Here is a 25350-nt window from a genome sequence, read left to right on the forward strand (position 1 = left end):
CAGTTCCCCCTTTCTTTTACACCCGCCTTTGAGTTTAATGATCTCGAGTTCCCTCTACCTTTCCATTTCTGCCGTCGTCTGTCCATCAGCTCCAGGCCTTTGACTGCCTGTCTGATTCACTTGTCTGATTAGCTTGTGCACTATTATCGCTTGCATGCAAAGGCCAATTTCCTCATGCCTGTTGCTTCATTACGCACTGTCGCACACACATAGACACCGGAACCAATAATGGACCCGGACATGCACAAACACCCGATATTACACGCCCGACATGCACAAAGCTACTTATTCGTTTTACATCACGCATGCTGAATCACACTATTATTCGCTCTCGGGACTAATTATCGGCGCCGGATGTTATTTACCTGGGCTGGAAAAGCACTAACATGCATGTGCTTGTTTCTTTAAGTAAAAGACTTTGTTACACTTGCAACCTGTAGAGAGAGTGATGTGACTGGGATGAAAATAGAGTGAATAGACACAAGAAATCTTTACAAGTATTGTTTTCTGTATTTGCAAGTGTTAAACCCCTCAACGAGAGTGTCTTTTTCAAGTTATGTTTTACTTGTTCTCTTCGTCCCTGCTTCATTTAAATCACTCCTTACAGACTGTTGTCAGAAAAGATGTCGGGTCTAGGTTTACATATGTGCTGGGAGCAGTCCAAGGGTCAGGGTTTGGATGGACAACGTGGCCTGGTCAGCACCTTCTGGTTGATTATAATTATACCATCTGGCTACAAATAGCCTCTACTCGATTACCGTCCAAAAGCAGGCGGCACATGTCAGCGCCATCAATGCATCGCTTTGGAAGTGGACAGTTCTTGACAAATAAATAAAGACACTGAGAACACCCATTTCATGCTTCTAAAACCATTTCACTTGCTTATCAATGTAGGCGTGGTTTATATTTATCCAGCTTCCCTTTCCTGTCTTACATCAAGAGCCCAAACTTAGCGTCATGCACTCACAATCACAGCATCACACAATGCGATTCCCCGTTCGGGCCAGACAGCATGTCTTGGATGGTTTGGTTGGGTAAAATATAGCCGAACGATTCGAGATGATGGCAGGAATCAGGCAGTTTTGGGTTGTAATTGGCATCAGTGTGCCAGTAGAGCGGATGAGATGCGGATGGGTCTTCATGCATGAAATTAGCCACAGTGTTAGCAGCCCCTGTCATCAGGAAGCGTTAAGCATTAACCTCAGTGGTGGCAGGCCCACTCATCAGGAAACATTAGACATTAGCTTCACCACTAACTGCCAAATTCATTACATAATTTGAGTCGCCACTGCTCTAGCTTCTTACAGTTAAGCAACAGTTCACGTCTTTCCCTATATGAGTTTGAGCTGTCTACTGTAAGTGCATACTTAAGTACCAGAGGAGCTTAGCTGTAAACTTTTTCAAATAATCTAGAATCACAATTTATTTATAAAGACTTACTTCAAGAAAATATGGCCATGGTTCAACTAGCACAGTCATCCCGCAGGGCCGGATCCGGACCTTTGCTTCGTTTCATCCGGACCGCGAGACATAGCCTAATAAACCATTTAAAACATTTGACTATTTCGGTTGTTTAAATTAAGACGCGCATCTACACAAAGGAGAATCACATCACATGCGCTCTCAGAAACATTTATGTAATTGTTCTTTTGCTGCTATATCCCCGAATATCTTTATCTAGCGCCAAGCTGCCAAACGCGCTGCATTTTAACCCTTTCCGCTCCGCGCGCTGCTTCTCTCCCGCCAAAGACGCGCCGCATGAAGAGCAGCAGACACGTGCTTATTTTAACAACAGTAGTGCAGACACGCAGAGCAGGTAAATGGACACAACAGTAAACAAAATGCAGAAATTTTTAAGTATCTGTCAGTCTGTTTACTGTTTGCTATATGTCTTCAACCTTTCGACCAGATTTGTGATATTTTATGAACCATAACGTTTTTATTGAAATATTCAGTATTAGCATTATTGATCAGCATGTAAACATTTGTGACCCTGTGAAAATCCAGGCTAAAGTCTCATAATCAAATTAATTATTAGATTACAAGCATCAAAGATTAATATCATGCATTAATTTCACTTTGATTTCAATCTTTAAAATGGCATTATTCAGTCAATATTGAAGATATTATTGTTCTGGTATGAATGGCATGGAAAGGCCAATTTAGTAAGTTAATTGTTTTTCTGTTTATGATGAGAGCATTTTAATAGTTACATTACATTTGTTGTTTGTATGGTGTCAGCAGTTTTTTTTATTTACAAATATTAATTATCAGACTTCTATTAAGAGGGCATTCCCCTAGCCACAGAGCCTAAAATGCATACAATATATACATACATGCATACTGTGGATATCAAAATATAAAATAAATGGCCTGATAAAAGATCATATCTTATATACTGTATATATATATATATATATCCAAGTGGGCTAAATTGATTAATTTTTTTATTTTCAAAAACATATTGTCAAGACCCCCGTTTGGAAGAAGATATAAAGACCGGACCTCTTGGAACTTTAATTGAATACCCCTATATTGTGCTTATCCTTGCTCAGTTGGTAGAGCAAAGGTCATAGGTTTGATTCCCAGGGAAGACATATAATGATAAAAATGTGTAATACGCTGATTCTTTGGTTAAAAGTGTCTGCCAAATGCATAAATGTAAATGAAACTAAAAATGTTGTGCAAAGTTCGTACACAATAATAGAGCTGTAAAGATTGTGGATGCCGATATTATTTACTGTATATGCACAGTCCAGAGCCTCCTAATGTTTTGGAACCCTGAGCACATGCCCCACAAAAGGCTGTTTGCTGATCTGTCTTTGCCCCGCAGATGTTACTGGTTTATGTAGAAAGCATTAGGCCCACTTAACCGCATGAGCTCGGCGGCTGTTTGCTAATCACGGCAAAACGCAGGTCACTACACTGATAGGTGTCATTTAATGCATAAGAGAACCAATGGCTGCACAGCCAAAACCACACTATTGATTAGAGTTAAAGGCACGGCCCTGCACGCATTCCACCGCATACATTCACACTGCCAGTGGCTCACATTAGGATGCCCTAAAATGATTAATCTCAGGGTCACTACACTGTCCGTAATGGCTTGAAAAGCAGCAGGTGAAAGAGGGCATGAACATAGGGAGTACTGCTAGCTGGAGAGCTGTTCTGGATATTTAACAAGGTCAATTGACGCCTTTAGAAGTGAGTCTAGAAGATACACACCCAATGTGTGTGTGACACAGAGAGAGATGCACTGACAGTTTGCACAAGTGGCTAAATTCAGGTCAAAGTGGAGGATGGGGGTGAGAAATGGTTTCCTAATTTCTTTGTAATTAGCTAAATGTACACTCTAAAAAATGATTATGTGGCTTAGTAAATATCACAAAAATAAACAGCTATATTAACTTAATTAAAATATTTTTAAATCATTTAATTGTTTTTTTTTCAGGACATACTAAAGAAAATATTTAAAATCCAAAAGTCAATTTCTCTAAAATGTACATATATTATTTAAGTTAATTTAATGAAAAAAATAAGTATTTAATTAACAAATTATATTTTTGGTGAATTCTAATAGAAATATTTAAGTTATTCAGATTTGCTTAATTTTATTACTTACATTTACTCAATTTAAACAGAATATTTTATTGATTTCAGAGCTTTAAAATGTTTTAGTGTAAATTGTTTCACATGAAATCACAGTTCAATTTTTTAGAGTGTAAATGTAAATTAATCTATCAAAGACTTCTGGCTCATAGCAGATCGTTTACATTTTTTTTGTGTGGAAAACAAGCAGTGTGAACAGGTATTAATCCTAGTTTATGTATATATACAGTGAGGTGACTATAATTATGTTTGTGTAAACTTCTCCGGATTATATATTTTACCAGGAAAACATGCATTTACAATAAGATGAATGTGCATGCTCTGAATGATGTATATACCATATATACGATTTTTTTTAAAGCAAGGATGAGAGAGAATAGAAAATAAACGGATGCACATCCTCTATTCAGCATGACATTTTAAGTGCTTCTAAATGTCAGGATTTCTCTATAAGCACGTTCTTTTATACATATTCATTTGAATTCTGTTGAGTTAATTGTGTTTATCTGGGCAGGTTTTGTAATGTAACTGCACACTCATTGGCATTGCATGGCTGTTGGTTGAATAATACTGAAATAGCCAACTGTATGTGTACAGCCGTTGTGTAATACTTCTGTATGAAGAGCTTTTGTCTACCGCTTCATCGTCTGGCCATGAACTTATTGTAAACACAAGGTTAACTGTGCGCTGGGCTTCCGCAGCTTATCGTGTGGTACGTCATTGTTTTTAATAAAAGTGCAATGTTGATCCACTGGTGTCAGTCGCTGTTGATGCTATCCGTTTCCAGGGAAACTTTTCTGATTGGCGGAGCTCTCTTCAGGATTTTGGTTAGTGTGTTTCTTCACAAGAAGTCAGAAATTACGGTTCTGGTTAATCAATTAAACACAATTTTTCCTGAATGAAGAAGGTTAGTGATTTAAACTAACATACTGTAAAATTGTAATCTTAAATGCGTGTTGCATATTGTCATGTTGGCATCAAGTTTGTCTGCTGGCTTAGTAACACAGCCCAGAACATGTCAATTTAGAGTCAGTTGATTAACTTTATCAAGAAAACATGAAAAAAGATCTTTAGTGTGAAATGTTATGATTAAACAACAGTATTGTGTTTAAAGGTCCAGTGTGTAATTTTTTGAAGGATCTATTGACAGAAATGCAATATAATATACATAACTATGTTTTCAGAGGTGTATAAAGACCTTACATAATGAAGCAATATTTTTTTATTACCTTAGAATGAGCTATTTCTATCTACATACACGTGGGTCCCCTTGCATGGAATTCACCATGTTGTTTCTACAGTAGCCCTAAACGGAGGCTCTGCAGAATGCGTGTCGGGAATACGTTATCTCTTTCGACAAAGAAGCGAAAACGTCACGACATCTTAGTTCTGTGTCAGCCACAATAGTGCTTCGAAAGGGAGGGGTGGAGTGAGCCGTTGGTTGCAATTTGCAACCTCACCGCTAGATGCCGCTAAATATACATCTGCTTTTCATACATTTGAAGCATGCACTTCTTTGAATGAGCTGACATTGAAGTGTTTTGCTACATTTGGAGTCTTATTTGATAGCAGTTTTCATTTTTTGTACTGAAGCCTAATTTGGAGAAATGTCTAAAAACACATAGAGATGACATAGTAGATTCATGTTAGGTCTACCTTGATATATATTCCCATATATTTTGTCCTGAATAATTGAAAAATATGCAGGCAGAAACGCACAAACTATTCTTTGCATAATGTTGCATTTACAGTAATAAATCTCATGGGTATATACACACACCCATATGGAGGCAGAACACTTCTGCTGCCAGTGAGGTTGGCTGGTTCCTGCTGCTACTGTTCTGATGGACTCTTGAAATATCACTCTGCGTTGATCTGCGGCTTGATGAATCGTAATTTGTTTGGCCCTGGGGTGAGTGTTCAGCCTGACGTGTTTGTGTAGTTAAAAAATGCCTCAGCTGTGCTAGAAGAGGCCGCATATCTAATGTGATTGAGTTTGACACTCTCCTCGCTTTCCTTTCTCTCTGTAAACGCTCTCTTCCTTCTCTCAGTTCTTCTGCCTCTTCCATATGCAAAATCCTATCATCTGTCTCTGTTTAAATTCATATATTTAAACAGTTGAAAACATTACCAACATTAGACAGCAACCAAGCATAAATATTTCTTTCTATTTTAAATTATTTTTCATTTACTTAACGTATACATTATTTACATATACAGCCACAGAAAAATAATCTGCATAGGAATTTGCACTTTGTACCTTGAGTAAAAGTCAAACAATAACGTGGACTAATGGTTAAACGTACTGTGTACTTTATAAGTTATTTTAGCAAGAAAATTAGTTCAGTCTGCTTGTGTCTGAACATGTTGCGTCATTTTAAAATAATTGATTATCTTATAATGTTGGTTTAAATGAGGTTATTTTCAAGTTCATCTTCTTTTTACGTAACCCAGCTCGCAATATGTTTAGTTTCATACAATGTGCAGATAAACACATGGCTGTTGATATTGTTGCATAATGCTCAATTGCAGCGAATTCATTCAGTTAAAAATCCGAACCGTTTGGCAAATGGGTATTAGTGCTGTGTGGTATATTTGGAATCAGATGAATAGGATTGTGGTTGGAGTAATGTGCTCTCTACAATGACGGTTTGGCTTGGGCTGTTCGTGGCGGGCCAAATCAGGTCAATTTTTTCATTCCTTTTTCATTAAATGCGCTGGCCTCAAAGTAACTCCAGGTTTAATCGATACCCATTTACCCACTGTGAGGGTTTTGTGTTCTCACGGAGGAATATGAGCAAACCTTGTCCCTTTAGGGGCATTATGGGAAATGAACGTTTTGTGTTTCCCTCCTGCTCTGTTGTCATTAGCATAAATATCTCCCCCAATGCTCACACATACATGTATGTATGATAACATACGCTGCATAATACATAAATCAAAAAATATATTTTTTTCCAACAGAGATTTTTTGCATTTTTTTTTGTTTATGGCCAAAATTATGTGTTTCCTTCAGGATCTTCACCGTGGGTTTTTTCCCTAATCACTTTTGGCAGCATCTGATTGGTTGTCCCACTTGAGATGATCTAATACTTCCCCATTCTCCCCAATCACTTAAAACCACCAACACCCACCGAGCATCACGCCCCAACATCAAGTCCTCCTCCAGTCCCCAAGCGCTTAAAAAGACCTTCAGGCCGCCATTCGTTCCCAAAAGCATCTGCACGGACGTGTGCTTTTAACCTGCGCCAAACTTTTCCATCCTCGCTGACCCCAATCTAACCGCTTCTCGATTTGTGCTTAAATGCAATGAGCCGATTCAAGTGATTTTAAGAGTCGGATCAGAGACGTACAGCTGTCACCCTTCCTCAACCTAATTCCACCTCTCTGTTTTCATTCCTAGATGGATGGGTGTGGTTTGCGTACAGGTGAAGCGAGTAAGTGGCTTCTATGTGGCTGGATAGGAATTTTAAGTCTTTATAAGAGATTAAAAATGGGGTTTTATTTGCTACATGTCTGTCCAAACACAGCACTTACTCTAAAAGCACCGGAAGAGACTAATCCAATTTTGATGGACCATTTGTCCTCAAAGGATGAGGTTGAGATGCTCCTGAACATTCTTTGGGACTTTCATTCCTTTATTTCACAATTCCGCTTCTTTTGTCGATCTTCTTTTTAGATTCTCATTAGTCTACTGTATATTGGGATTATATTGATCAAATGGAGACGTCTGGTTTTAGATGTCCAAAATGTTTCTGATCACAACAAATATAACAAAGATTTTTCTCTATACTTTAACTGTGTGTAACTACCTGGGTTTTTTATAGACAAAATTAAAATCATTACTGATAAAAGTTTTTTGAGCTATGAAGGAGCAATAACATTTTATTCTGGCCTAACATAGAAACTCACACGGACATTAAACCCAGCACTGTCCAAATACACAGACTCTCGAGTATGTGAAGTGTCTGCTTTGGCAGGTGTGTGTGTGTGTGTGCGGTGGGTACAGAGCGGTCAGAATGTCTGTGTGTGATGGAGCAGGACAGGAAAGAGATGGTCAGTCATTAGGGGGTTGACTGTGTGTATCCGGCAGGCTGGGTGTGTGTGTAGTCCAGTGACAGGCGACCAGATACCTGGCCTAATTCAGTCACTTTGATAGGAGCACTTGCATGCATTACTCCCTAAATATCCAGCCTGATTTTTCCAGAGCCTCATCCTTACTGACCCCCGGCCCCCTGCAGCCTCTCTCCCACAACCTCCCTGCGTATTTTCAGACCCTTCCTGGGCGTCTGCTGGAATGATCAAACGTCTGATTCCGGGGGCCCTTAGGGACTCGAGAGCCAGATATAGAGTTATCAGACATGATGTTTAAGAATAACCGGTCTTATTAACCAACATTGTCTTGGTTGGAGTGTGCATCATTAGCTCTGTAACTAAATCAAGTTTGTTGACTTGCCTTCAGAAACAGCATCTGAACAAACAAGTGACTTATTTGGAACACTACATAGGCAGCATACCTGCGCACAAACACAAATAGCACGGCTCACGTGACACGGGATCGATTTGAGATTTTGATGTTAGAATCTTAATAAGATAACGATGTGATGCCCTAATAAACATAAAAAAATACACACAGCATGAATATTGGGTAAAATATTTAATTTTTATAACATTGATTCTTTTAACCAATAGTTTCTGGTTTAAATGAAATATGTTAATAATCAACAATTTATGAATGTGATAGTGTCTGAGAATTTGCCCAAAATAAATTTGCACGTAAATGTAAAATTATTAATACCCATGTAGTGGTTTTAAAGTTAAGAAGTATAAAATATATGATATTCACTCAACATGAATAGACAGCCAATGTAAGACACTGTTTTTTTTTTAAGAATTATGCATTTGCTTCTCTTAAAGGGATAGTTAACCCCCACAAAAAAAATTGTCATCATTTGTCATCTAATGATCCTCACCCTCTGAATTGGCTCTATCTCTCTCCTCTTCACCTATAGCTGGTGTGTGGTGAGCGCACTGGCGCCGTTGTACTGTGGCTGCCGTCGCATCATCCAGGTGGATGCTGCACACTGGTGGTGGTTGAGGAGAGACCCCCTCATATGATTGTAAAGCGCTTTGGGTGTACAGCAATACAGAGAAAAGCACTATATAAATGCCTCATTCATTCATTTATTCCCTCATATCATTAAAAAACTGTATATGACTCTTTCTATAGTAAAACACAAAAGAAGATATTTAGAGAAATGTCTTTTATGTACATACAAAGGAAGATAATGATGACAAGTGTTGTTCGGTTACCAACATCAACATCAATCTTCTTTTGTGTTCTGCAGATTACAGATCATACAGGTTTGGAATGACATAAGAGTCAGACATATCTGGTATTTTTACCATCCACACAGAGAAAAGCAGATTGAAGTTCATGTGGTTCTGGAAGGTCCAAATCAGGTTTGGATTGGCTTTCTGTCTCAAATAGCAATGCATGACATCCTTTCTGACACAAGCCTCCAACATCTGAAGGGAGAGGAGAGATAATCATATATATGCTTTATGAATCACAGAACTCAGAATATTCAAACAGAATCAGAACCTTATACTCATGTAACCAATAATATTCCTTAAAGAAAAATATTTCGTTTTTTCTTTGATCTTTTATTTTTAGCTAGTTTAGAAGCTGTGTCTGTATGTAATAAAGCTTTATGTGCCTGTGCGGTTTATGTTTGTGCTGTTGCTTTTTTGTGTGTGTGTGCAAATTTAAATGCCATTTAATTTATTTTGTGAGTTTGATTTTTGTTTCAGAAAAGATAAAGAAATTTCATTTAGTCACAGTTTTATATGTACTATAGTATTTCTATCACACAAGAAAATGCTATAAAAGTCCCAAGATTTTATTTAGTCCCAGTCGTCGGTTATTAGGATTGCCGAACTAATAAGGACGATAAATCATTTCTTTGTATTGATTTAATCCTTCTTAACTCTACGTGCCAGCGTCATGATCAATCCACAGAAGGAATTTCTGAAAGAAACTAAATGAAGGATAAAGCAAACGCTCCCTCATGTACAAGTTCACCTTGTACTGAGAGCCATTCTTCTGTAACTGCTCTCATAAACTATGTGAGGGGAGGGCTATAGCTCCACCTCCCCAAAAATCAATATATTATTATAAAAAAAATATTGAAAGAGGACGAGAGAGCATGTTGGGCCGAAGATGAATTTTCTGGTGTTCTGTTAAAGCAAAAGCTGCAGGGGTGTGGAGAGTATTGCAGATTGGACAGTACATTCACACAGGAGATAAGTTTGCCGTCCCTCTTTTATAGTTTGCCTTCACAAGTCACAGCTTGACTCCATCTTGTGCCAAAAAGGCATTTTCCTTTTTCATGAAAGCCTGTATCTATTACTCTTTCTGTCAGCAGAAATGTGGATTCAGGGTTCGCAGGGGACATCTACTTCAATATCACACTTACAACCCATTACCTGGTCAATTGCAGTTCAATTGACCAATTGTGTTTTTATTTAAATGTCCGGTTGAACGCGCAGTTTATTTCATATTATCTCATATTAATCTTGAGTAAACTATAGAGTAGTATTGCATACTTCGTATCTTCGAAGAGTGTTTAGTTTGATCACATTTATAAAAGATAGATACAGCTGTACGATTATTTCCGAAATCAGACGACCTCCTGGGGGTGTGCGGGTGGAGGAACTAAATCACGAGCACACAATACATCTTCGCCTTATCCCTGCATAACTGTTGATTCACTATGGGGTGGTTTCCCGGACAGGGCTTAAGCCTAGTCCCAGACTAACTTAAACGTTAGAGGTGTCTTGATCAAAAACAACTTGTACTGACATATCTTAAAATATAAAAGTGAGATTGTTTTGTCTCAAGATGCACACCAGTAATGTTTTTTTGTAAAATATGTTTTTTAAAAAGACTTAAATATCCTAATTTAACTAAGGCCTAGTCCTGTTTTAAGATAATCCCTGTCTGGGAAACCATCCCTATAATTCGTGTTGTTTACATTATGCACGTACGTGCCTATTGCCAACAAAACACAGACATATGACTTAGTTTGACTTACCGCATGCGGTTCATGTCCGGCATCTTTTAGCGCTGGGGCCGCTCCATCTATCAGTTTCAAACGATCTGCAAATCCAGCGTTATATCCACCTTTTATATAACATCCATCAGTGAAATGCCGTGAACAAACAAACACACCTCAACTTCTCTCTCTATCGCAAGAGTAACGTGCTACAGTTGCAGGCCCACCATCTTGATGGTAAGCGGGACTTCCTGTTGCTCATCGGTTGACGCGTGGGCAGGATATTTCTTTCGCCTTGCCGTTGGCATGCTTTTCCAGGAGAATTGCCCAATAAGGGACTAAGAAAAGTTGTTGGGTAACGTCGACACCTATACGAACCTTGGGGGAGTGCATCGAGCACAGAAAATACTACGTAATACGGCCGACTCATTTTTTGACAAGGTGACCATGTTAAGCATGAGAAGTAAAGAAGTCAGAATGCATGAAACAGCGTTAAATCACCCCTTTATATAAATTAAAAGCAGAGATGAAAGTAAATATGGCTAAATCTACAATTCTATAACAAGACGTATGTGACTTTGAGTTTAGTAATAATAATTTCTTTGAACGTGTAATATTTGATGTGCTTGGTAATATTCAGTTTTGTCTGGCATTTGCTGTGTTTAATAAAGCAGTGTAGGTGGTTAAAGAATACCCGAGAAACAATAAAAAATCCTCATACTAGTTTTGTTTGAAAATGTGTGGGCACTAATATTTTGTATTGCCAAAAAATGTACCTACGTATATGCAAATGAAGTCATGCAAAACAACATAATTAGTAAAAGTCATGGCATCATGACAGAATAACAAAAAGCAAGAAGTAAGCGAATAATGAGGAGAACTGTGCAAAATTACATGTATTGTGCTGCTGGTAAGATAAGGAGTCTCTCTCTCTCTCTCTCTCTCTCTCTCTCTCACTTCTGTTCTCATTCTCTGTTTATCACCTTTGTAGAGTTGCGCATGTAAGGCAAACTTGTCCTAAATGTCACATCCACCATCTACTTGTGTGTCTGGGTTACTGTTTGTATGTTTGAGATTCACCTGCGTCTCTTGTACAGCTACTTTTCCATTAACTTTGACTCTGGCACTGCTCAGGACAGTCCCACCGGGGCCTCATCTTTGACCTTGTGGGTCATTTCAGAGTGTGAAAGTTTGAGTTGTGTGTGTGTGCTTGTTTTTCTGCTGTTTGTAAGGCCACATGTAAGATTAAAGACAGTACCACAGGAACTGTCTTTGTCACAGAAACACACAGTCCTTGATCTGTTAGAGTTGTAGTTGTTGTTTATGAAGGTTTTAAAGGAACATTCTTAAACTCTATTGACAGTGTGTGTGGCACATTGTCGATTATTATTTTCATTACTTGTCAAAACACATGTACAGTATCTAATTACAAATGAAGCCCACGAGGCAAGTGTACAGAAGGATTTAGAGCAGTGTAATAACTGTGTTTTTAAAGCACTTACATTAAATGTTTATTATGTAATGTGTAAGGTTGTATTTAATTAGAGGGACTGCTATTCCAGGAGTATGCAAACATCTGGATAATTGCACAGACAGGGTTTGTAAGTAAGTTTTATCACACCATGCAAACTGTCTTATGCTAACATGATGTGATTGCATGATTGTGGATGTCTAATGTAAACATGATTCCAATACCATGCCACAGATGCCATCAGGACAGCTTATGTTGGATTTAATCCTTTCTTAAAAAGCAATTTCATTGTTTAATTGCACAAACATAAATACAAAAGAAAGATATAAATACTAAAGAACAGAAGCTTTAATAAGCTTAATAAATCGTACAGTACTGTTTTTTAAGGTTTAAGTTGGCTAGCTTTGAGTCTGGTGTGAAGGAGGGATGCTCATTTCTGTTAATTTCCCTAATCGAGAACCGACACTCGTTATCCGAACATTAACCGTTAACTGATAAGATTCTAATAATAAATTGGAATTAAAAAAATACATGCTGCGTCTCATTTCGTAGGCTGCGTCCTCCGGAGGTCGCGTTTGTCTGCCGCATACGCCTTCGCATGCGACATCCGGAGGACGCAGACTTCGAAATGAGAACAAAGCTAAAGTTGACGAGGGTCTGTGACACGTTAAAAATACAAACATTTTTTTCACAGATTTATTTTAACATGCAAACAGCAGCATAACGAATACATCAACAACAGCACCTGCATTCACATATGATCACATTTTCACGAACCTGCGGCGTTTTGGACAATGGAGAAAAACTTAAATAATATAAATCCAAAGCATAAAATAAACAGGCAAGAAAAAAACTGAATTAATTAACAAAATATGACAAAACGAAAACACAAAAGAACCGGCAAAGTTTATTTCCGTCAGAAAGTTTTTTCATCAAATAAAAATAGCAGGCCTACCTCAATCCAAAGCTTGGAGTTTTTATTTAATAAAGTAACATGTTTACGTGTTGTGGTGACAGTCTGGAGCTTGTTGACAATTAGACCCGCGGCAGAAAACACCCTTTCAGATGACACTGATGTGCCGGGAATGTAGAGATAACGCCTCTGGAAGTGCGTCACATTTGCTTTCTACCAGCCAGTCTTAGCTAAACATATATAAATCCGATCTGCTATACCACCCAAAATACAAATTTTTTTTTTTTTTTTTCATATTTCACATTCGTATTTTTACGTCATATCTAATAGAAGGCAGTGAAACCACCGGTCGCGCTGTTTTCTTCTCCTTTCCAAAGCACACGGGCAGATGATGCTAAGCATCCATGAGATAATTTTATGTAAAGGATAAATTGATGGCTAGCACCGAAATTCCCTTGCAGTATTAGCTTTGCTGAGCCGTAGACACGCCGTGAAGACAGAGAATGTCACAGCGCATTGTGAGCGCGATTGTCCCGTGTCTACATTTAAAACAGAGAACTTGAGCAAGGCTGCCAGTGGCACTCCGTTTGGAAGAGTAAAGCCCTGACAAATGTGGCCTCAACAATCAGATGAATTACACGTGTCCAGTTTCGTCAAGTGACTTGCGTGATCGGACTTTAATCTGTCTCGAAAACGTTTCGGAGGGCATTTACACCTAGTTGCACGCATCTGCATGCTCCGTGAGTTAATGCTTAGCATGTTTAATGAAAACTAAAAACATTTATGATTTAATAGTCATTTAAAAATATTATTAATATTATTAAACTTAAAATAAATATACCTTTTAAATCGTTTAACTGATAGTATTAACCGGTCAAAATTAAAACGGTCAATATGAGCATCCCTAGTGTGAAGTGATTTCAATCTAAGCCTCTGTCTGAAGCTCTAAGCCATCTTAATGAAGCTACATAATGCATAATGCAGCATTTAAAGAAACATTCAACCCCTAATGAAACATCGGTCATTTGCTCATGTCGTTCCAAACCTGTAAAACTTTTTTCTTTTGTCCATTCAAAGAGATTAGACACCTTGTGATTTAAGCTCAAGTGACAAAAGTGTACTGTACCATGAGAAACTAAAATGTAAGGTTGAGTAAATGAAGACAGAATTTTAATTTTGAAGTTAACTATTTACTCAATATATCGTCTGTTTTTGACACTCTCTAAATGGGCTTTGTTGCCTCTTGACCCTGCCGGCGTTTTTGGTTAGCTTGTTTTGTTTGTCAGACAGTCCGTGTATGTGCGCGTGTTTGTTTTTTGCCTTTGTTTTGATCCTCTTGTGGTGCTGTGTAAGCAAGTATGGCAGCCACGTGATATCACAGAGTGACAGAGGACATACATTTATATTTGTGCGTGAAGTGAGATATGGAGTCGTTTGACAGTGAGTCCTCATTACTAAAGGTCAACGGTCTCCCATCAGAGCACAATAAAGAATGCAGATGCGAACGGGATTAAAAAAGAGAAGGAAAACACTAGTTCAGCCAAAGCACGTAAAACAGAATATTTTTTGTACAATTACCTTTTTCCACAAACATATGACTTTTTTCATTAGAAAACTACAATTTAATTTAATACAAATGTTTTTGAAATCAATGGCTTGGATAAAGAAGAAAAGCAGTCCATAAAGAGACCAGAACTGAGTACATTTTTACAAATTCCAGGCAAAGTGTGACTACACTGAAGATGCTAAGAAGGTACTTTGATTTAGGTTAAACATAGTAACTTTTGTATTGTTCCATAGTTTTCATGAGTTTACTACTTTTCTTAAATGTGGAGAAAAATATTAATATTAACGAGTCAACATTAAACATAAATAATATGTTTAATATGCTGACTTAATACATTTCCTGAATTTCATTTTTCATTTCATTTTTTATTTCGGTTCTCACAAACAACTTTCCATAACAAAACAATCCTTATTGCTTTTTTTGTAACATATCTATTGAATTTATATTAGTTTTGTATGTATGGCCCCACACAATAAATAATGTATGGAACTATAAGTGCACAATACAATGTATATAATATGTTTTCATTTAAGATATGTTTTGTCAGTTACAAATATCAGGTACAAGAAAACTATAACGGATTTACCAAAGTGATATAGAGCTTATTCATTGATTAATGTTCAAAAGCCACGTTTTTCAAGTAAAACAGAGTAAAAATAAACTGACCCATCCTGCATCAGAAGTGGACTGTGAACTTGAGCTCGTGCATGCAAAATGTACTCGTCCGATGCGTGATACCTGTGAATTGTAGACGCGATGCAGTGCTTTTCGACCAGTGCGCACTAAAGGTTTCGGACATACTATTCATGACTCATACTCATTTCGCAAAGAGAAATGTGGTTGACAAAGGCTGCGTCCGAAATCGCCTACTTCCATACTATATAGTAGGCGATTTCGGATGCAGCCTTTGTCAACCACACTCTCTTTGCGATGACCCGTCAAAATAAAAGTCTGGTAAACTTGAACATCCAGATTAAAAACACTGTATTGTATTATAATATTTACTATAATACATTGTAGTATTCTAGCAGTAAATTGATAAACTATAAACACTAGAGTATACTTATATTTACTCAACTAATATATAATATATATATACTGTATATATATATAAAACTTACTGCAGTTTAATATTGTAAATGATATAATAGTATACTACAGTATGTGGACAAATATATAATAGTAAAAGAATGGAAAACACAGCACTCAGAAATAAAATGGAAAAAAAGGAACTTGGTAAAAACTAAATTACATGACCCTAATTTACCAAACTGTAACATTAATGTCCTTTATCCGTTACCTGCCTATTTATGTGATAAACTACACATAAATGTTTTTTATGTGTATTTTTTTTCTCATACAGATGTTTTATACTTGTGCTACAACTGTTTGGCCTGTGCTACAAAACTTTAAACCTCTGTAGCACCAGTGCTACATGCAAAAAACGTTAACGTACAGCCCTGTCTATACACACAACTAATGATTATATTTTTAGATCTTTCCATATCGATTTCTATAGTTACACACTCTAAAATATTTTCTATGGTAATAGACATATTTTTAATCAAACTACATCTTAACGTTTTTATCACATAAATAGGCAGGTAACTTTTGATAACACCTAGAATAACTAAATCCACCAAAGGGGGTAGAGCTTTCTCATACGTAGCACCTAAACTCTGGAATAGCCTTCCCGATACTATTCGAGGGTCAGACACACTCTCCCAATTTAAATCTAGATTAAAGACACATCTTTTCAGCAAAGCGTTCACTTAATGCAAAATATGCTAAATAAACCACCGGGAGGATGCATTTATTAGATATTATTTACTAGAATAATTTTGCTTGTTCTATAAACACCATGCACTGTGCTGTGTTTTACCTTTTTTTGTGTTTTTCAGTTTTTCTTATTTTCTCCTGTAAAGGAACAATGCACATTGTGAAAAGCGCTATATAAATAAAATTGAATTGAATTGAACGTTGTGTCAACATACAAAGCAACTCCTCCACCTTTCTTATTAACCCTGTTAGTCGTAAAGAAATGATATCCTTCCAGTTCAACATCTTGTACTCTCACATTATCAAGCCAAGTTGTTAAACTTAAACAAGTACTCCCTAATTTGTATGAAGTTTTTATATAGACGTCTACTATTTAAATGCAATACTGATAATGCCCCGTCCATTTCCAGATTTCTATTAAATGTTTCTTCAGTATAATACTCACAACAATTATTATTTACTTTGTTGAAAAAATGGTTTTCCGGGTCAATTTCATATTCGATCTCATACATTTTATGGTCTGTGTGATTGAAGGATTTCAAATTTAAATGATCGTACTGACAGTGACATTGAGAAGTCATCAACATCACTAAATGGGAACAAAAATTCCTCGTCAATATCCGCCATTTATATTATTAAAAAATCCATGTCCATTTAGCATCCTTCACGCAACCTTTATTCGTCCTGTACACTTATCAAGTTATTTTTGTTCTCCATGGCTTCTTTCGTCGTTCCATTAGCCGCAGCACAGTCATCACCTATCGTACTGATCCAATTCTTTAAGTTCTCCTATTATATGTAGCTTCCTCAGGTGTTCCGTTTAGCCGTGTCATTACTTTGCAATTTCTAGTCCATGTGGCTCGTATCTTGTTCCGTTTCCTCAGAATACGTGCACATCTTGCAATTCTTTTTTGTAAGATGTTCATTCAGGTACACCCCCCCATACCCTTCAACTGCTTAGCCTGCCTCAGTAGCTCGGCTTCATGCAAATGTCTACTTTGTGGCCAGTTGGTTTGAAGAAATTACAAAAACAGCTTTGAATTGTAAAGTTTGTTCTAAGAAAGGGACTTGTTTCCACTTGGTTTGATTTTTTATCATCTAATGTTTCATTTCATTCATTATTCATTATTAATGTGACTGAAGTGTCAAAATACTCTTTGGGGCCACTGCATCTTAAACTAATTTATTTTGAACACCCTGGTGTCACAAACAGTTCATGCTTATAATTGCTTACGTAAGAGATGCTTTCGTAACGAAAAAGCAACCCCTGAAACTCGGTCATTTGTAGTGTAAAAGGTCATCGGAAAATCTCTCGGATCGGACGTGGCATCCCGCAGCGTAGAACTGGACAGCACGGAGCTGTTGATAAACTAGTCACACTTGCTGATTGGAGATTATGCAGGCTACCTGGTTTCCATGGTGATGACTGACAGGTCATATCGAAGGCAAATAGGAAAGTGTTGGAGGGAGGAGGTGCATCATGGGAAGTTTAGCTGACAAGGCAGGTCAGCATGACAGTGTGTGTGTTTGAAAAAGAGAAGATGACAGTGAACGTGTGACAGGTCCGTTTCCTCCTTCATGCTCGACCGCCTGTGATCCGGTCCGGCCTGTTGCACCACGCCGCTGATTGTTTGATGGCAGCTGAACGCTTTACCCACCTGTGTGTGTGCATATCTGAAATCTGTTTTCACCTTCGGAGAGAGAGAAAGTAGTGTTGTTTACTAGTGGGGGTCACTTGTTCTTGTGATTTAATTGTCAAACTTTTTAAATAATTTAAACAGAATATTGCTGAATATTAGAGGATAGTCTTGCAACTTTTGTGCTGCTGATACAGCTCCCTCAACAGGCATTAAATCTCACCTGCAACATTTCCGTGTCCGTGCGTTCATGTGTGCTCGCCGGCATCCTCCGGTGTCTGTATACGTGCACCTGAACGTTTGTGTGTGCTATAAAATGAAAGATCCAGACCAAACCTTGGCTAATTTTCAGAGCCATTAGCAGCAAGTGGGCGTCACAGATAGAGGAAGAGGACATTTGATTTAAAGCTATTCAAGCTCTCGCAGACACTCTTACAGTAGACCTTTCAGTTCTGAAGAGATTTTGACGCTGACTTACTGGCCTTGGTGAGTTTCCAAAGCCTCAGGCAATTTCGCCGTAATAAACTTCTGCAGCCATGCATGCTGGACACCAGCACACCACTTAAACACTTTGTCAGACAAAGTGGTACTTCTGTTTGAATGGCTGTAAGTCACTGAATCGCTAACATCGTTCACAGTTTCAAAGCTCTTTATGTATGTCTTGGTGTGTTGTAGCGGTTAGCGCAGTTGCTTTTGATGTGGTTAACCATTGTAAATCAATATCTTTTGCTGGTGCAGTCCTTAGGGGGCAATTAAATCAAGTTTTTTTGAAACATTGTTAGGTGTTTTGGCTGTTCAGTTACATGACAGCTGTATTTTGGGGACCTGAAAACACAAAAGGGGGTTCAAAATTCAAAATGTTTTTCCGTATGGAAAGCACAAATTTGTGAATAAGTGAAAACTGTAACATTATTTTGTGTTTCCAGCTGTGCACATACAATGCGAGACGTAAGTGAAACGAAAAACGCAAATTAACAAATATTTAAATATAGTTTGCATTTTCCCTTGATGTGATAGATTTTGAATTCTGGCTGATGAATAAACAACATGAATTATTCTCAGACTGAGAACTTGTTTCAGGTACTTGTTTCCTCAATTCCTCAAGACAGTGAGAAGCACAACATCGCATGTAATATATTGCATGGTACAGATGGGTTTGTATTATTATAAAAAAAGGTTTCAGATTTTCACTTAGAAAAAAATCTTTGTTTGCAAGTCAATATTGTATTAAAAAATGTCTATATGTTATTTTAAAGGAGATAATAGCGGAAACGCCTAAAATATAGAATGTACAGTTATTCTAAATTCATTTTTAATATTTATTGAGTAGTGGTGCAACGGATCACAAAACTCACGGTTCGGATCCTATTACGGATTTGGTTCACGGATTGGATCATTTTTCGGATTAGCTAAAATGCTTATCATTATACAGTATGAGCAGTTATACCCTGAAGATATCAATAGATTAATTTAACAGAGAATCTTGTTTCTAAACAGTTGTTATGTATCTTCTAGGCTGTCATACAGTATGCATGCATTATTTTAAAAAATGCCAATATTTATAACAAATAAATATGATATACGTGCAGAGTAAACAGCTGACAAATGGATCTCTAAAAATCAGATTCTAAATGTGACAGGTGTTATGAGGTGGCGATCTTGGAGTAAGAATCTCAACTGACGTTCTCTCATCTTCTCAAATACGTTTTACTGAATTATGAGTGAGCAGTGCATCAAAATTGCTGAAGTGGTGCGCGTTTCAGTTATTTTTGTTATTGCTTATGCCGCATTGGATAGCATCATTTGCGCTTTGACTCAACACAACATTACTTTATAATTTATAATTTACAATTTACAATTTATTTTTAATTTATAATTTTAACATTTACATTACCCCAAAATGAAAATTCTGTCATCATTTACTCACCTTCGAGTTGTTCCAAATCTGTATAAATTTCTTTGTTTTATAATTGCTTATTTTATAATGCTGGTCTGTGATTGGTGGAGCTGTCCAGTGCTGAAACACCGAGCGCCCCCAGCCAAAACACACCCGTTTCCTGTTAAAATGAATTTCCTTTGTCGTCACACCAGTCCACATTTGCTTAGATAGTTGGTGGTTGAGTTTAATTTAATGAAACTTCTGCTGTTTTTCACCAGACCTGCATATGAACCCTTGTGCGCACTCAGTGGGGTTATTGTCGAGTGAATATGCTTTTTGAGGCTGCATTCAAATTCACTATGACCTAAATACCGCAGAGAGTCTCAGCGGGGAAATGACAGTGTGGAAAGAGGCATTGTGTTCTAGACCGGGCAGAAAAAGATAGAATGAGAGTGGAAGGTGAGGCAGGGGAAAATAAAGAAAGGTAGCATGACATTTCTGTCTCTTTTGGGCTATCTCGACCATACACACTAACACACACATGCATACACACGCTTGTATGCTATTGTGTGCTGGGTATGAAAACAGAGTGTAGCCGAATGGACTTGTGTGTGGTTTACCATCAGGCCGCTGTGCTCCACCCGTCTGTCACCGCGGTTACCGTCTGCTACCTAGTGGAACACTGCGGCCACCATGAATTTCCTGACACACTCCCTCTCTCTTTTTTTCCATTTTTTCCTCTGTTTTTGTTTCATGACATCTTTAGACATGGCTTGGAGCCAGCGGTCAGTAATGAGGATATGACATTGTTCTCTTTCTCTCTCTCTCTCTCTCTCTCTCTCTCTCTCTCTCTCTCTCTCTCTCTCTCTCCTCCTCTCTCACTCTCTCTTTCTCTTTCTTTCTCTCTCTTTCTCTCTCTCTCTGTCACATGCACATTTTGAATGCTAACATGCTAACTCTCTAACCTGCCTTGCTTGTGCATGGTAAAATAGCAATTAGGTCAATGTCTGGCACTATATTTAGTTCACCAAACCTCTATAAAGCGATTGTTTCTCAGCACTGGGTTGAACTTGAGCCTCAGCCAAGACAAAGACATTTTGAACTCTGAGCCTCATTGCCTCTTGGGAAGAGGACCACATATGCGAACATTTACATTACAGTACAGCTCAGTCACGATTGTCTGCTAATTCAACTTCTTATCAACTAACTAATTAATTGAGTTGATTATAGTCACCATACACATTTCTTCAAAAAGTTTTCAAATCTAGTTAACACTGTTGTTAAATATATTGACTAATAATGGTGATATTTTATCACAGTTTAATCATTTACAGCAGTGTGTCATGGAAAGTGTTCAATTTGCATCACGAGCTCCGAAAATACTCCAGAAGATCCGGTGTCAAAAGAATTACGACGTGGGTGACAACCGTGTGCTCTTGGCTCGCTCTTTATGCGGACACCTGCAGAGGAGCTAACTCTCTCGGGCGATGTCCTGAAATACACGTTTACCTGAGTGAACCCATCACGGGTGACAAACGCTTCTTTTAATGTGGCTGACTGAACTTCTCTTTTCCTATCCTTCTGTGTCTCTTCAGCACTCTGAAACAGGACTTTCTCAACAGAGGTTAAACAACAGGCGAGTGATGTATAGTGGCGTCTCTTCCTCTTAGCTGCTGTCGGGTTTTAACTCCTGCCTCCTTTGTGACTGCGGCGGCCACAAACCCTGAACCAGTCAATGATGGCTAATTAATACAGCAGAGGACAATGAGACTGTCCATTCCTCTCCTTTCTCATTCACTTCAATTTATTACATTTGAGAGAGAGAGAAAGAGAGAGAGAGAGAGAGAGAGAGAGAGAGAGAGACTAAAGCATGTGAATTGGTGGTTTGTGGTTTGACTCAAAGGGCCATGATTCTTGTTCATTCTCCCTCTTAGATACAAGTTATATCAAATATCAAAAAGTGATTTGAAGAGTTCATTTGCAAAAATCATGCATTCCAAGTAATATCAATCAAACTGCAGTTGCGTTGTTTTGATCAAGTAATAATAGCTAAGTAGGCTAACTAACATAATAAAACACAATAAAAACACGATCAAACAATAAAAAAACATGATTTATCCAAATAAATAAAAACGAGTTATCTATTATTGCAAATGAACTCTACATTTATTTAAGATATCTAGAGCAGGTGGGCTGTTGTCACTCTTTATCTTTTTGGCACTGGTTTGTAAGAAAATATTTTACAATAATCTATTACTTTCTTAAAGCCGTAGTTCAATATAGGATTTAGTTGAATATTACGCATATTGTTTATATATTATATATTATAAAAACATATATTACGTATATGCTTTTCTGTGTGTTTCTATGTACTTCAATATATTAGGAAATTCTCTTTTTGCATCCTTACTGGTTTGGTACGGCTCAAGGTGTAAATAAACTGAAACTTGTTCCTTTAAATAAAAAATTCGTTATTAATGCACCGCTCATTCACTACATGCTTTCCTGCTCTTTATTATCCGTCTGCTTTGAATGCTTAACAACTTTCCTCGAATACAAAATAACTTTCCTGTCTTCCCCGCTACTCATCTGCTTCTACATAACTAATCCTCTTAACGCCTCTGAACGTCCTCTTCAGCGCGTTCGTGTATGATTGTACGTGCCCACGTGCATGTGCGGTTTGTGTGTCTGAGGCTCATTGTTCGGCGTAAGCGAGTGTTTGGGCAAGATCGCTGTCTGACTGGAAGCCTGAGTGAATAATGATAAACGCTGGTGCTATTCAGAGAAATGACATTGCGCTTCCAGGGGAGACAAAGAGAGGCTGTGACTGATTCTTTTTTCCGTGCTCTCATTCTCCATAACATTATTTATTTCTCATTCTCTGACTGGCCTCTCCCTGCAGACATATGCCATCTTGGCAGTAAAGTATTGTCTGTTGCTTTATTGATTCATTTACTGCTTCCAGAAGAGTCCTTTTGAAGGAGGAAGGGTCAGACTGCGTAACATCCATCAAGCGGCCGATTGGGCGAGTGTAATTGAACCGGTTTGGGTGGGTGTCATATTGAGAATGGAGAAGGGGGAGTCTGTTATTTGGCCCGTGTTTGTGTGAGGTCAGAGGTCGAGACAGAGCATTTAAAGCGGTCGTGATCTAACCGGGTGTGCTCATTGGAGAGAAAAAGAGGAGGAAGTAGTCAGGAAGGATTTCCTGACTCATTCGGGTAAATGGTTTTGCGGTTGCGCTACGTTCTTGTAGCTTTGTGTGTGTGCATGTGTATGCGCGTCTCCTATTTTAACAGGAAGAAAACGCACAATGTCATGTACATAAACCAGTTACTGCATGATTGTTTTTACATGCCATTTGGGGTTGTGTAAATCTTAAATTAACGATAATAATAAATTGTAAAAGCCAATTCAAATGGTGTCAGTCTCTTTAAACTGCTGAACAGAAAAAATGTGTGTAGACAGTTTCCTTCTTTTAGATTCTAAGCAATGAAAGTGGTTAAATTCACAATTTGTTTTAATCTAAATTGATTTTTATTGACACTGCTTATACTGTATGTCAAAGAACAAAATTTGTGTTTGATGTGCATTCTGTTTTCATTTTCCAATGTTAGATTTTTTTTCTTTTTTAGGTCTATGATTGAGTGACACTCATGGAAACTCTAAAGCAGTCATATTCTGTCAAAAAAATTTGTATTATGCCATAATTTTCATAGCGAATAATGGCCGGATGTTGTGATTGCTTCACATTGTATCTATGTATCTATGAAATGCATTTATAAAGTCAAGTTGTAAATGCACCAAATATATATCTTTTGCTGCCAATGAAATCCCAGAATGCTGTACATACAGTTCTGCGTTTAATAAAAAAAAGTTAATAAAAATTCCACATGTGGTTGAATTAAATGTAATCTTCATATTGCAATTTTTTCCTTTCTGTTTGCAATGTATGATTATTTTAACTAAGAAATAAGTCTTGTAGTACATAAATATTTTGTTGTTTTTTTCTAAAGCTCACTTGAATTTGTTTTAAGATCAGTAGACGCGATGTTGTGCCTTTACGCCCTGTCTGAAACCGGTTTCCTTCATACATAAACCAGTGCCTGGAGGAAATGAGACTCATACACATCCAACCACATGATAAAGTCGGACTCATGGCACTAGGGCAGCAGTTGTGCTCCTTTAAAGCTCTTATTCTGCCTCGATCTGAGGGTTTCTCACTCTTCCCCGCTCTGATCTTAATGTCCGTCTTTCGCCATTCTTCCACAGATCTGATGGTTCCTTCTATGAGATCATGTGGGTGGACTTTGAGATTGACAATTTCATCAACCTGCAGTCATCTCAGTCCGTCCGCTGGCAGATCGAGTATCCCTCCACTGGAGCGTCTGCAGAAGTGATCGCCACCGTCTATATCAGTCAGAGAGACATACAGGGGATTGTACCCCTCGCTGAGGTGAGGACGCAACACCAGCCTCAATGTTTACTCTTGCTGGCTCTGTGTTTGTTATGCGGAGATCGTGCCTTGCAATTTTATTCATAGCATTGATTTTCTACATTCAGGACTCAGATTTAACACCTACTAAACTCCAAATGCTCTTCTCTTCTCTTCTGTCCTTTTCTTCTCGCTTATGTTCTTTTCTCTTCTCCTCTGTGTAATTCAAACACATTTAAAAACTGGCCTGAAATTGGCACTTTTCTTGCACAGAAACATGTTTGGATTGATGCACCATTTTGCATCAATTCCTGCTTTAATCAAAGCCAGGCACGAACGAGTGAAATATACTTAATGCAAATACAATATTAGCAAATAAAGGATGATAAATATACTGTGTTCTCGGTGACCTTTGGCTTTTTAAATATCATTTAGGAGCACATACCTGTGTACAACTGTTTAATGCAGACAGGGACTCAGACAAAGGAGTTCTTTAGACAAGTTGCATCCTGTGGTTATATGTGATATAACAGCAGTAGTTTGTCACATCATATCAGAAAAACACAGCGCTCTTTTAGCAAATAGACAGTAGCAACTCTGCACTCTCTGAAACGCAGCATGAGCAGAGATAAGAGAGAAAGAGAGATTGTGTTTGTGTGGATTGTTTGGCCTGAAGTTTAAACTGCTGTGCGGATTTGTGTCGCACAAACTTTAGTTGAAATAATGGCTACATCATTGTGTGTCAGCTTCGTGTCTGTGTGGATTACTTTGTTATTTATTTAATTGTTTTATTCATATTTTTGAACATGTTGACACTTTTTATTGATAAAACTATATAGAGAGGATAATAGGTTGAGAAGTAGAGGGAACCTGTGTCTAGGCCATGGCTCTGACACTTTTGTATGTTTTAATAACCCTTGTGTTTTGACCTTCTGATAAGTCAGTTCATATGTTCCTGACCTGCTGTTTAGATCTCCATGATACATGTACCTACAGCACATGGGA

General features: G+C 37.8%; 1 protein-coding gene across 2 annotated transcripts in view; it reads left to right on the forward strand.

Annotated features, from left to right (window-relative positions):
- The window catches only part of si:dkey-215k6.1 (transmembrane protein 132C), a 168377-nt gene that overhangs the window by 97244 nt on the left and 45783 nt on the right, over positions 1-25350 (forward strand). For both annotated transcript variants that reach the window (XM_057361482.1, XM_057361490.1), the window contains one exon: positions 24183-24366. In XM_057361482.1, the coding sequence (XP_057217465.1) occupies positions 24183-24366 (184 nt within the window). The remainder of the gene's footprint in view (positions 1-24182; positions 24367-25350) is intronic.

Source organism: Triplophysa rosa, linkage group LG2 (assembly GCF_024868665.1).
Source record: "Triplophysa rosa linkage group LG2, Trosa_1v2, whole genome shotgun sequence".
Taxonomy (NCBI): Eukaryota; Metazoa; Chordata; class Actinopteri; order Cypriniformes; family Nemacheilidae; genus Triplophysa; species Triplophysa rosa.